Genomic DNA, 13,310 nt, shown 5'->3' with positions numbered 1-13,310 from the left:
GGTGCTGGGTCTTCCTCTGAATGTCCAGCCGGACTGTGCCCTTTCCCCATTTCTTCCACAGCCACCAGATCCACACTTCCACTTCCTGTCCGTTGCTCCATCTCCCCCTCAAAATCAGACTCCAACAAGGGCACGACAGCCCGTGAACTGTTCTTATGTTTTTAGCCTCCAGCCTCCTAATCAACTTGGTTGTTCTTCTCTGCACGATTTCTCAGCATCTTCTTTGCATCGTGGGGGCCGAAAGTGGACGCAGAAAGGATGCTACCAGACAAGCTGTTGTAAACAAGGTTTATTGGAAGGGAAATCTTGTTCTCTCGAGTGATACAGAGAACCGGTTACTGCTATTGCATGCAGGAACACAAAGATGAAAAATGACCGGGTTGGTTGGAGGGCGGTGGGAGAATTTGCATTCCACGAGACCCCCCCCTTCCCCCAAGGCCACATGCGCCTCACACTTTATATATACAGTGTGCTTTCTCGTCTCCATGGGGAAGAGGCATTTGCCCAAGGAAGGGGGAGAAAAATTCAGGGTCAGCCCCAACCCCAACATAGGGCTGCAATCACCCCTTCCATCAAACATGAAATCCTGGAGCACGATGCTTATCCCTGCCCGATTTCCACCAAGTTAATCTGCTCCCACCCACCTCCGAAAAATGACTTCCTTCCGTTTACCCAAAACCGAAGTTCTTAAAATAGATACGATCAATCCAGAGACGGTATTCTGCCAGTTCTGGAGAACCGGTAGTGGAAATATTGAGTAGTTCGGAGACCCGGAAAATCCCACCTCTGACCGGCCCCGACAACCCCATTTCTTCTCTTCCAGCGGATCAGCTGGATCTTCTTTTGTTGCCCTGAACAGGAGAACGGAGCTGGAAAGCAGGCTAGTGGGGTGGGCAGGGAATGGTGGTTGGTTTTTTTTGCAGTATATCCTTTCCCTGGCATGCCCACCAAGCCACACCCACATAACCAGTCGTAAAATTGTTTGAATCCCACCACTGGATAAATCCCATTCTTACAGCGGCCCATCGGATGCCCTGGTAGGAAACTCACCAAGGATGGGTGGGAGGGTGAAAGGTACAAGACCACCCATATATCTGCCATCCCTCGAGGGTCTATGACAGAGGTGTCAAACTCCCTTTCATTGAGGGTCAAATCAGGGTTGTGTTTGACTTTGGGGGTGGTGGTGGATGTGGCCAGCCCTACATCACTTGTGTTGGAGGTGCCTGGGGTGGCCTGAGCAGTCTGCCGGCAAAAACAGGCTCCCGAGCTCTGTTTTTGGCTACGCGGCCTTCTGCAATCCCCTCTCGAGTTTCGTTTTTGCTGGCAGAGGCACCGTGGGCTGGTCCTTCCATTTCCAGGGCAACCCCGCCGGGCCAGATCTAAGCGCCCTGTAGGCCACGGGCCTTGAGTTTGACACCCCTGGTGTAATGACAATTTGCCTTGGCCAACTCATACCACGGCTAACTCGCCGACACTGCCAACTCGCCGGACAACTCACTGCAAGAGTGACACTAATATCAAAGAAATGGTGGATTAAAGAAAGGATGGAAAAGGACGGACAGAATGAAATGTACGTCAACTCATAAAATATTTCTATGGTCTTTTTTGGAGTTGCCAACAGGAAGGGAGGGAGGACCAGTCCCATAGCTTGCAAAACTGGAAGTGCTTTCGAAGATAGTTAACTAGGTGACCGAAATTTCTACCGCACAAAATTCTAACTGGAGAACATGACTGATGACTCTGGGCTATGGAGGTGTCCCATTGGAGGATATGAATTAGGATACACTCAGGGGGTGGGGGAAAACCAGGGTCAAGGGTGACAATGAATTATGTGTCTCACAGTCAGCTACACCCAGGCAGTGCCGGACCTTTTAACTCCCAATAAATCCTTTTGGAAGTTTGGCTTGAGACTCATGATTTAAACGGGGTGAAGTGCCGGAATCCTGACGATGTAAATGGCAAAATTTAACATAATTTTTAAATTTTATTTTAAATCGTTACATAGAATTGTTAAATTGTCCCGCGGTGAATTGTCCCCGCGGCGAGTTGGGCCAGTGGTGGGATTCAAATAATTTAACAACCGGTTCTCTCTGTCCTAATGATTTCTTCCAACAGCCAGATCACCAAACTGCTCAGAAAGTTAACAACCGGTTCTTAGGAACCGGTGCAAACCGGCTGAATCCCATCACTGGAGTTGGCCATGATAAGTTGGCTGTGCCAAGCTGTGCCATTCCCATCCCCAGCTGTTCCTTTGCGGTGATACACTGCCCTGAGACATGGAAGTTTCAAGGAGCCCCCCTCAGGCGCACAGTGGTGGAACCACAAGTCCTGCCAAGTTGGTTTGAATCCCTTCCGTCGGCGTTTAGAGCTATGTTGCTGAAATTTTAGCAACTTGAAAGGTGGTGAAGTCTTAAAGTTGCTGAGGTAGGAGGAACCTTGGTTTACAAGTGAGCATGGAAAGATTGCGCCTTCCGTTGTGCAGTTCCCGGGATGATTGTCAGAAATGACAAACGGATATAGCTGTGCGAAAACAACTTTGCATCCACCAAAACTGTGAGGTTGTGTTAGCAAAGGCTGGGGGGGCTGTTGAGGAGGGAACGGCTAAATTCACACCATCTCCAAGTCCTAAACCAGCCTGAACGGATATTCAGGTAGCCCTCAATGTACGGCTGCAATTGAACCCAAAAATTTAGGTTTTCTCAGTGATACATTTGTCAAGTTTGGTCCCCTTTTATGACTTTTCTTGCCGTAAACTGAATCACAGCAGTGGTTAAATTCGTAAGATGGTCATTAAGTGAATCGGGTTCCTCGCCCTTGACTTTGCTCGTCAGAAGTTCGCAAAAGGGGGAACACTGAGACCGTCGTAACTGTGAGTCCGTTGTCCAAGCACACCGCACGTCAATCATGTAACTGTCGGGATGCTGCCATGGTCATAAGCGTGGAGAAACAGCCCTAAGTCACTTTGTCCAGTGCAGTTGTAACTTCTAACTGTCACTAAGTGAACTGTTGTAAGTCAAGGACTCTCGATATAAGGGCCGCTCCTTTAATTCTCTATGGTTGTTTCAAGGCAGGCTGGCTGGGGGATTCTGGGAGTTGAAGTCCACTCCTTTTAAAGTCAGTCAAGTTGAGAAATTCTGCCTTAGGGCTCTTCCAGCCATGGTTGATAGCAGATAGAACCTGAGATTTGGGTACAGTGATGTTTGAACAACTCTCGAACAGGTAGTCCTCCGCTTACGGCAGTTCGTTCAGTGACCATTCCAAGTTACAACGGCGCTGCAAAAAGTTGACTTACAGCTACTTTTTCACACTTTCCAACCATGGCTACCTCCCCATGGCCACGCGTTCAAAATTTCAACGCCCGGCAACTGACTCATAAGTATGATGGCCGCAGTGTCCCAGGGGTCACACGATTTCCCTTTTTGCAACCTTCTGACAGGCCAAGTCAATGGGGGCAAACCAGATTCACTTAATGACTGAGTTACTAACTTCTCAGCTGCGGCGATTCGCTTCACAACGGTGGTGTCAACAACAAAAAAAATGCTTCTTTGGTCTTTTTAGTTGCCGGCAGAAAGGGAGTGTGTGTGTGGGGGGGAAGCAGTGCATTCCTTAAATGCTTCAGATAATTGCTAGGCAGCCAAAGCTGTTGGCGCGCAAGATTATTACTGGAGAGCATGATAGATGACTCTTGGCTATGGATGCGTCCCATTGGAGAATATACATCCAGGGGGGTGGGAGGAAAACCAGGGTCAAGGGGGAAATGAATGATGTGTCTTAGTGTCGGCTGCACCCAGGTCACACCGACATGGTCACTTCCTAATAAATCATTTTTATTTATTTTTACTCTGAGAGATGCGGCCAGAGACTTATGATTTGAATGAGGGTGGATTGTCAGAGCCCTGACAGGTGGCAAGAAAGGTCAGAAAATGGACCAAAAGTCACTGAACAAATGTCTCAACCAAACCGCAGACATTTTGGGCTCTGTTGGGGTCGTATGCCGGGTTTCTTTCTCGTACATGATGTATGCACCTGCAAATGAGAAAGAAATGGGGGGTGTACTTCGAGAATTAGGGCAGGGGGCTTAGCAAGCGGAGGTTTGGGAGGTACCAGAGCGGCAGGGCGAGGGTTTCCGTCCTCGTCCAACTATGTCACGTGAAGTCCATGCCTCCATATTCCCTTCGGGAGGTTCGGATGCACCCTGGGTTAAGCCCCGTGAATGATTAAGCAAGGGGTGCGAATGACCCGAGCGGCCTTCCCTGGAAGAAAGAGGACACTTGTCCACTGTGCTGTATGGGGCGCAAAAACCTCTTGGCTGTCAAGAGCAGGTCGTTTATCTTCTGCCTTGGTTCTGCACATCACTTCTACCGTGTGTAGCCAAGATCTCCTTAAAAAAAATCATCTAAGAATGAAGATGGAAGAACTTGAGAGAAGACAATGTTGGGGGCCCAAGGAGCTCCGTGGAAGCGAGGTCTAGTCTCCTCGGGACTTCCACGGAGTGTATGGAATTGCCACGGAGTGCACAAAACCGCCATGGAGTGCATAGACCTTCCACGGAGTCTGTGGAATTGCCATGGGGTACACAGCGTTTCCACGGGAAGTGTGGGACTTCCGCAGAGCGCACGGAACTCTGACAAGAGTTTTACAGGACATCCTCAAACCACCCCATCCATGTCACAGTCATGGGACTCCCACGGAGTGCTCAGAACCTCCATGGATTAGACAGAACTTCTATGGAGTGTATGGTCCTTCCATAAAAGTGCGCAGAACTTTCGCAGGGCGCAACAGAGCTTCCGTGGGCCTTACGGAACGTCCACAGAGCGCACGGGACGTCCGTGAATCGCACAGCACTTTCCGGGAGGACGTAGCACTTTCACAGCGCATAGAACTTCCACCGATGGCGTGGAACTTTTGATGAAATGCACGGCACTTCCATGAACGCCCTTCCACGGCGTGTATACAGAACTTCCACTGATGGCGTGGAACTGTCATGGATTTTGCAGAGGCAGGACAAGGAACTGCGTGCAACCTCCCCTTCCGACAGCCCTGCGCCTGTATCACTAGCTGGGCTCAGCAAAGGGCTTGTCAAAGTGTCACAGTCCTTGGAAAACCCGGAATGAAATCAGTTGTACTTCCACCGCCTCGCTTTATAATTTGATAAGCCCCATTCAACATACAGCTTGCTCTAATCCGTCCAAACCGGCCCCTGCCTTCTAAAAGGTTTGCCGTAACACACTCAGTTAAAATGGAGTGGCCTCGTTTACTTTCCGTCTGTGGGGCAAACCCGGAATTTCGTTCTCTTAAAAGTTAGGGAATTGGCAGAGCTTCAGCATGTTGTGCAAACGCAAACCGAGGGACTTGGTAAGAAACGCTATTGTAAAAAGCTAGAAACCCTCTCCAGGGTGGGGCCCAGCCTGGACCGCTGAAAGCTAGGGTGAAATTTTCCAGCTTGACCGACTTCCCACCCATCACAATCAGCCTTCCCGCCCACCGTGGAACACTCAGGCATTCGGCGCTCAGAGCCGGGGGTGATCCGAGTACAACTTTTGCTGTGGTGGGACTCACGTGTAGCACCAAGGAGAAGGGGACTTGGGGTCTCTTCCCCCCACCCCCGAAAGTTCTTGTTCTTAAAGAAGAACAGCAGCCCTGCAGGAGCTCAGGATGAGCGGTTCACATCTGTGTGTGTTGGCGTGCGTGGAACCCAGGGGAACCACGCAAAAATAAAAAAAAATAACCCCAAAACAAAACAGGAAGAGGAAAAAATAAACCGAAACCGACAATGGTAATTTTTGGAGAGTCCTTTCACAGTCCGAGACAGAACCTCCCCCGCCCTTCGGGAGCCAAAAACTAAATTAAAAAGAGGGGTGGGGGGGAGAATGAGTAAAGAAACGAGGGGGCCACCCCCCCCAATGCTTTGTGCAACCTTCCCATTCCTTATTATTATTATTTTTTTTAGCAGCAGATAATCGTTGCAACTCGTTCCACGATCGCTGTTCCTTCCTGACTTACTGAGAGTAACTTTGCTCACTCGCGGATGGGTGGCTGGCAGCGCCCCCTGCCTGCCCATCCCCTCAGGGAGGAGGAGGAGTTTTGCAAAGGCAAGGAAGTATCCAATGAGGAAGCGCCAGGATGAAGAGAACCCCAAAAACACACACACGCACACACGAAGAAAAGAACCTCCTTTTTTTTGTTGTATCTCGCGCAGATCTGGAACGCTTTGGGAAGTGGGGCATTCCGGTCCTTCCAAGCCACTTACTGGGGGGCGGGGGAGGGAATCAAGCATCTCTCACTGTTGTTTTCCTGCTTTGCTCTTCCTCCTCCTCCTCTTCCTCCTCCTCCTCCTTCTCCTCTTCCTCTCTGCAGCAAAAACCCCCACCCCTCGTGTGAGGAAGAAGGTTGCCAAGCCAAGCCACACACCCCTGACCAGCCCTATTTGACCGAAGATGGAGTCCGTTCGGCGCCACTGTATTTCAAGAGATGACTGTAGTCTGTGAGGGTGTGATGGGGTCCCGGCGTCGATGTCCGCTGGGCTCGGGCGTGGGGGGCCTGACCTTCCCCACTGTTGAACGTGTGGGTGCGCCTCAGGTGAGCACTTCCCTTGTTGCCCGTGCTGTTGCTATTAAAGTTCAGCTTTTCGGGATTCCACTGATTGCCCGTGTCCCCGGTCGGAGCGGATACCACCCGCCGACGATCGGGGCTGTCGTGCGGCGTGATCGGCAGCTCGCTGCCGTACGAGCTCCGAGTCCCGCAAGGTCGATGCACCAGCGGGCCTGGCTGGGATTGGATACCCCTCGGTCCCTCACCACCGCTCACCGGGAGATAGCGCATGTCTAGCGAGAGGTCTGCTCCCTCGCTGTCCAGTTCTTGGTCCATCAACACGGAGTGGCAGGAAATGGGGATGACTCGTCCGGAGCTCAGGTGCGACGGCACTGGGGTGTGTCCCGCGTGAAGAAGGATAACCGAGGATGGCGGCTCTCCGCCGCGCAGAGAAGCGTTAATGAGATTGTGGCTGTACTCCCAGCTGCACGGCTTGGGGTACCGCTTTTGCTGCAAGGGGGTCTGCTCCGGGGTGGGGAGTACCCCTGAATCAAGGTCATGTTGGCCCATCTTAATCAATCCTTTGGGCCACCCGTTCTGCATGAGCGGAGCCAACAAGTTCTCCGGTTGGCTGCCAGGTCCCCGGGTGCGTCGATCTCCCAGCCGGCTGACACTGACCACGGATTCTCCATGCGCAAGGATGTTCTCCTTGTCTCTCCGGCGGGCCAGTTCCTTACGGTCTCGATGCCCGATGAACCAGCACACGCTAAAGCCCGAGATCACCGCTCCGATGACGAAGGCAGCCACCGAAGAGATGACCAGCAAGTTGACGGACACCAACCCGTTGGGTTCATCCACAAAGCTTTCCGTCAGCAGGCCTGTAGGAATAACAAAGAATAACAGGGTTGGAAGGGGCCTTGGAGGTCTTCTACTCTGACCCATTGCTCAAGAATCCTTACAGACCCCTCACATCCCGGACATAAACTGGTTCAACTCCTTCCCTCAAAACGACGCTATGGAGCACTGCCAATATTCATTTTGGAGCAATGGAATCAATTTCTAGTTCCTTTTTCTGGTTTCAGGAGATATTGGTGAGTTTACCCGAACAATCTGGAACTGAACACACTCAAAACCGTAGAAATGGTGGTAGATTTTAAAGAGAAACCCTCCCATACTAACACTTCTTACAATACTGGACAACACAGCATCAACAATAGAGACCTTCACGTTTCTAGGATCTATTATATCACATGACTTAAAATAGACACTTAACATCAAAAAAGCCATCAGAAAAGCACAACAAAGAATGTTCTTTCTGCACCAACTCAGGAAGCTCAAACTGTCCAAGGAACTGCTGATCCAGTTCTACAGAGGAATCATGGAGTCTGTCATCTGCACCTCCATGACTGTCTGGTTTGGTTCTGCAACCCAACAGGACAGACACAGACTCCAGAGGGTAATTAGGACTGCAGAAAAAACAATGGCTACCAACCTGCCTTCCATTGTGGACCTGTATACTGCACGAGTCAAAAGGAGGGCTGTGAAAATATCTACAGACCCCTCACATCCCGGACATAAACTGTTTCAACTCTTTTCCTCAAAACGAGGCTATGGAGCCCTGCACACCAGAACAACTAGACACAAGGACAGCTTTTCCCCGAATGCCATCACTCTGCTAAACAAATAATTCCCTCAACACTGTCCAACTATTTACAAAGCCTGCATTACTATTACTATTAACCTTCTCATCACTCCTTATCACCCTTCCCCTCCCACTTGGGACTGTAGGACTGTAACCCTGTTGCTTGTATCTTTATGATCTATATTGACGGTTTCCTAGTATGATTTGATTGCTTATTTATACCCTATTATTTATACCCTATGACTATTATTAAGCGTTGTACCTGATGCTTCTTGACTCTCGGCGAATGTCTCTTTTCTTTTATGTGCACCCGGAGCATTTGCACTAAAGACAAATTCCTTGTGTGTCCAATCACACTTGGCCAATAAAGAATTCTATTCTATTCTATTCTATTCTATTCTATTCTATTCTATTTCCATATTATCCTATATTCTATTCTATTCTATTTCCATATTATCCTATATCCTATCCTATTCTATTCTATTCTATTCTATTCTATTCTATTCTATTCTATTCTATTCTATTTCTATTTCTATTTCTATTCCATCTCTATTCTATTTTATTCTCCCTTTTCTCTTTCTCTCTCTATTCTCCTCTTTCCTTTCCATTCTATTCTGACAAGTGGCTGCCCAATCTCTTCCTAAAAGCCTTCAGTGGTGGAGCACCCACAACTTCTGGTGCCAAGCAGTTCCACTGATGAACTGTCGTCACTGTGAAGAAAATTTTCCTTAGTTCTAGGTTTGATCCCTCTTTTATGACCTTGCCTTCAGGTGCTTTATAGAATGGATCAACTCCCTTCGTCTCTACGATGACCCCTCTCATATGGAAAGATAATCGTCATATCACCCCCCCCTAGTCCTCCTCTTCATTAAAATAAATGGAATTAAAATAAAATCAATAGAAATAAAGTGAAATAAAATGGGCTGAGGTACGACTGACAAACATAGCCTAACAATTTTGGGGAACAAATACGACTTTGCTAGTATTTTATTTACATACAGATAGTCCTCAACGTATGACCACAATTGAGCCCGAAATGTAGGTTGCTAAGTGAGACGTTTTAAGTGAATTTTGCCCCATTTTACAACCTCTTTTGCCACGTTTGTTAAGGGAATCACTTCAGTTGTTAATTTTGTCACAGGCTCTTTAAACGAATCTGGATTTCCCCGTTGACTTTGCTCGTCGCAAAAGGGGATCATGCCCCCCCCGCCAGGACATTGCAATCCGTCGTAAATATGGTCAGTAGCCAAGTATCTGAATTTTTGATCGTGTGACCATGGGGGAAGCTGCAATGGTCATTCAGTGAGAAAAACAAATTGTAAGTCACTTATTTTAGTGCTGTTCTAACTTTGAACAGACACTAAACAAACGGTTGTAAAATCAAGGACTATCTGTAGTTTTATTTATTTTTTAATATTGTTTGCCAGCCAGTGTTTTTAACAGATAACAGATAATCAGAGTTGGAAGGGACCTTATAGGTCATCTAGTCCAACCCCCTGCCCAAGAGGGAGACCCTACGCCATTTCTGACAAATGGCCGTCCAGTCTCTTCTTGAAAGTCTCAAGTGTTGTAACTCCCACAACTTCCGAGAGCAACTTCTGTTCCATGGGTTGATTGTTCTCCCTGTCAGAAAGTTTCTCCTTGTTTCCAGGTTGAATCTCTCCTTGTTCAGCTCACAGCCCATTTCTGCTCCCAGGAGGTTGCAGAGAGGCCCACTAGGCCCAAAATGGGGTGCAGAGGTGTGCAGCACCCCTTGTGGCCGATTTCTGCTCCCAGGAGGCTGCAGAGAAGCCCACTAGGCCCAAATGGGGTGCAGAGGTGTGCAGCACCCCTTGTGGCCGATTTCTGCTCCCAGGAGGCTGCAGAGAAGCCCACTAGGCCCAAAATGGGGTGCAGAGGGGTGCAGCGCCCCCTGCGGCCCATTTCTGCTCCCAGGAGGCTGCAGGGAGGCCCACTAGGCCCAAAATGGGGTGCAGAGGGGTGCAGCACCCCCTGGGGCCCATTTCTGCTCCCAGGAGGCTGCAGGGAGGTAGGCGTACTAGGCCCCAAATGGGGTACAAGGGTGCAGCGCCCCCTTGTGGCCCATTTCTGCTCCCAGGAGCCTGCAGGGAGGCAGATGTACTAGGCCCAAAATGGGGTGCAGAGGGGTGCAGCGCCCCTTGTGGCCCATTTCTGCTCCCAGGAGGCTGCAGGGAGGTAGGCGTACTAAGTCCAAAATGGGGTGCAGAGGGTGCAGCGCCCTTGTGGCCCATTTCTGCTCCCAGGAGGCTGCAGGAGGCCCACTAGGCCCAAATGGGGTGCAGAGGCGTGCAGCGCCCCCTTGTGGCCCATTTCTGCTCCCAGGAGCCTGCAGGGAGGCAGACGTACTAGGCCCAAAATGGGGTGCAGAGGGGTGCAGCACCCCCTGGGGCCCATTTCTGCTCCCAGGAGGCTGCAGGGAGGTAGGCGCACTAGGCCCCAAATGGGGTGCAGAGGGGTGCAGCACCCCCTGGGGCCCATTTCTGCTCCCAGGAGCCTGCAGGGAGGCAGACGACTAGGCCCAAAATGGGGTGCAGAGGGGTGCAGCACCCCCTGGGGCCCATTTCTGCTCCCAGGAGGCTGCAGGGAGGCAGACGTACTAGGCCCCAAATGGGGTACAGGGGTGCAGCGCCCCTTGTGGCCCATTTCTGCTCCCAGGAGCCTGCAGGGAGGCAGATGTACTAGGCCCAAAATGGGGTGCAGAGGGGTGCAGCGCCCCCTTGTGGCCCATTTCTGCTCCCAGGAGGCTGCAGGGAGGTAGGCGTACTAAGTCCAAAATGGGGTGCAGAGGGGTGCAGCGCCCCTTGTGGCCCATTTCTGCTCCCAGGAGGCTGCAGGGAGGCCCACTAGGCCCAAAATGGGGTGCAGAGGGTGCAGCACCCCCTGCAGCCCATTTCTGCTCCCAGGAGGCTGCAGGGAGGCCCACTAGGCCCAAAACGGGGTGCAGAGGGGTGCAGCACCCCCTGCAGCCCATTTCTGCTCCCAGGAGGCTGCAGGGAGGCCCACTAGGCCCAAAACGGGGTGCAGAGGGTGCAGCACCCCCTGCAGCCCATTTCTGCTCCCAGGAGGCTGCAGGGAGGCCCACTAGGCCCAAAATGGGGTGCAGAGGGTGCAGCGCCCCTTGTGGCCCATTTCTGCTCCCAGGAGGCTGCAGGGAGGCCCACTAGGCCCAAAATGGGGTGCAGAGGGTGCAGCACCCCTTGTGGCCCATTTCTGCTCCCAGGAGCCTGCAGGGAGGTAGGTGTACTAGGCCCAAAATGGGGTGCAGAGGGGTGCAGCACCCCCTGCGGCCCATTTCTACTCCCAGGAGCCTGCAGGGAGGCAGATGTACTAGGCCCAAAATGGGGTGCAGAGGGGTGCAGCGCCCCTTGTGGCCCATTTCTGCTCCCAGGAGGCTGCAGGGAGGCCCACTAGGCCCAAAATGGGGTGCAGAGGGGTGCAGCACCCCCTTGTGGCCCATTTCTGCTCCCAGGAGGCTGCAGGGAGGCCCACTAGGCCCAAAATGGGGTGCAGAGGGTGCAGCACCCCCTGCAGCCCATTTCTGCTCCCAGGAGGCTGCAGGGAGGCCCACTAGGCCCAAAACGGGGTGCAGAGGGGTGCAGCACCCCCTGCAGCCCATTTCTGCTCCCAGGAGGCTGCAGGGAGGCCCACTAGGCCCAAAATGGGGTGCAGAGGGTGCAGCGCCCCCTTGTGGCCCATTTCTGCTCCCAGGAGCCTGCAGGGAGGCCCACTAGGCCCAAAATGGGGTGCAGAGGGGTGCAGCACCCCCTGCGGCCCATTTCTACTCCCAGGAGCCTGCAGGGAAGCAGACGTACTAGGCCCAAAATGGGGTGCAGAGGGGTGCAGCGCCCCCTTGTGGCCCATTTCTGCTCCCAGGAGGCTGCAGGGAGGCCCACTAGGCCCAAAACGGGGTGCAGAGGGTGCAGCACCCCCTGCAGCCCATTTCTGCTCCCAGGAGCCTGCAGGGAGGCAGACGTACTAGGCCGAAAATGGGGTCCAGAGGGGTGCAGCGCCCCCTTGTGGCCCATTTCTGCTCCCAGGAGGCTGCAGGGAGGCCCACTAGGCCCAAAACGGGGTGCAGAGGGGTGCAGCACCCGCTGCAGCCCATTTCTGCTCCCAGGAGCCTGCAGGGAGGTAGGCGTACTAGGCCCAAAATGGGGTGCAGAGGGTGCAGTGCCCTCTGTGGCCCATTTCTGCTCCCAGGAGGCTGCAGGGAGGTAGGCGTACTAGGCCCAAAATGGGGTCCAGAGGGGTGCAGCGCCCCTTGTGGCCCATTTCTGCTCCCAGGAGGCTGCAGGGAGGTAGGCGTACTAGGCCCAAATGGGGTACAAGGGGTGCAGCGCCCCCTTGTGGCCCATTTCTGCTCCCAGGAGGCTGCAGGGAGGTAGGCGTACTAGGCCCAAAATGGGGTCCAGAGGGTGCAGCGCCCCCTTGTGGCCCATTTCTGCTCCCAGGAGCCTGCAGGGAGGTAGGCGTACTAGGCCCAAAATGGGGTCCAGAGGGGTGCAGCGCCCCCTGCAGCCCATTTCTGCTCCCAGGAGCCTGCAGGGAGGCCCACTAGGCCCAAAACGGGGTGCAGAGGGTGCAGCACCCCCTGCAGCCCATTTCTGCTCCCAGGAGCCTGCAGGGAGGCAGGCGTACTAGGCCCAAAATGGGGTCCAGAGGGGTGAGGCGCCCCCTTGTGGCCCATTTCTGCTCCCAGGAGCCTGCAGGGAGGCAGGCGTACTAGGCCCAAAATGGGGTCCAGAGGGGTGCAGCGCCCCCTTGTGGCCCATTTCTGCTCCCAGGAGCCTGCAGGGAGGTGTACTAGGCCCCAAATGGGGTACAAGGGGTGAGGTGCCCCCTTGTGGCCCATTTCTGCTCCCAGGAGCCTGCAGGGAGGTAGGCGTACTAGGCCCAAAATGGGGTCCAGAGGGGTGCAGTGCCCCCTTGTGGCCCATTTCTGCTCCCAGGAGCCTGCAGGGAGGTAGGCGTACTAGGCCCAAAATGGGGTCCAGAGGGGTGCAGCGCCCCTTGTGGCCCATTTCTGCTCCCAGGAGCCTGCAGGGAGGTGTACTAGGCCCAAAACGGGGTGCAGAGGGTGCAGCACCCCTTGTGGCCCATTTCTGCTCCCAGGAGC

The 13,310-nt window shown here is 52.9% G+C and overlaps 1 protein-coding gene across 1 annotated transcript in view; it reads right to left on the bottom strand.

The window, feature by feature from the left end:
- Positions 1–271: 271 nt before the first annotated feature.
- Positions 272–13,310, bottom strand: part of SEMA6B (semaphorin 6B) — a 212,435-nt gene continuing 199,396 nt past the window's right edge. Inside the window, exon 17 of the mRNA XM_087922625.1 lies at positions 272–7,409. Coding sequence (XP_087778751.1) covers positions 6,424–7,409 — 986 coding nt within the window. The 3' untranslated portion in view covers positions 272–6,423. The remainder of the gene's footprint in view (positions 7,410–13,310) is intronic.

The sequence above is a fragment of the Pseudonaja textilis genome, chromosome 1 (genome assembly GCF_049901715.1).
Source record: "Pseudonaja textilis isolate UNSWEBS1 chromosome 1, rPseTex1.2, whole genome shotgun sequence".
Taxonomy (NCBI): Eukaryota; Metazoa; Chordata; class Lepidosauria; order Squamata; family Elapidae; genus Pseudonaja; species Pseudonaja textilis.
This window is presented reverse-complemented; position numbering and strand designations above follow the sequence as displayed.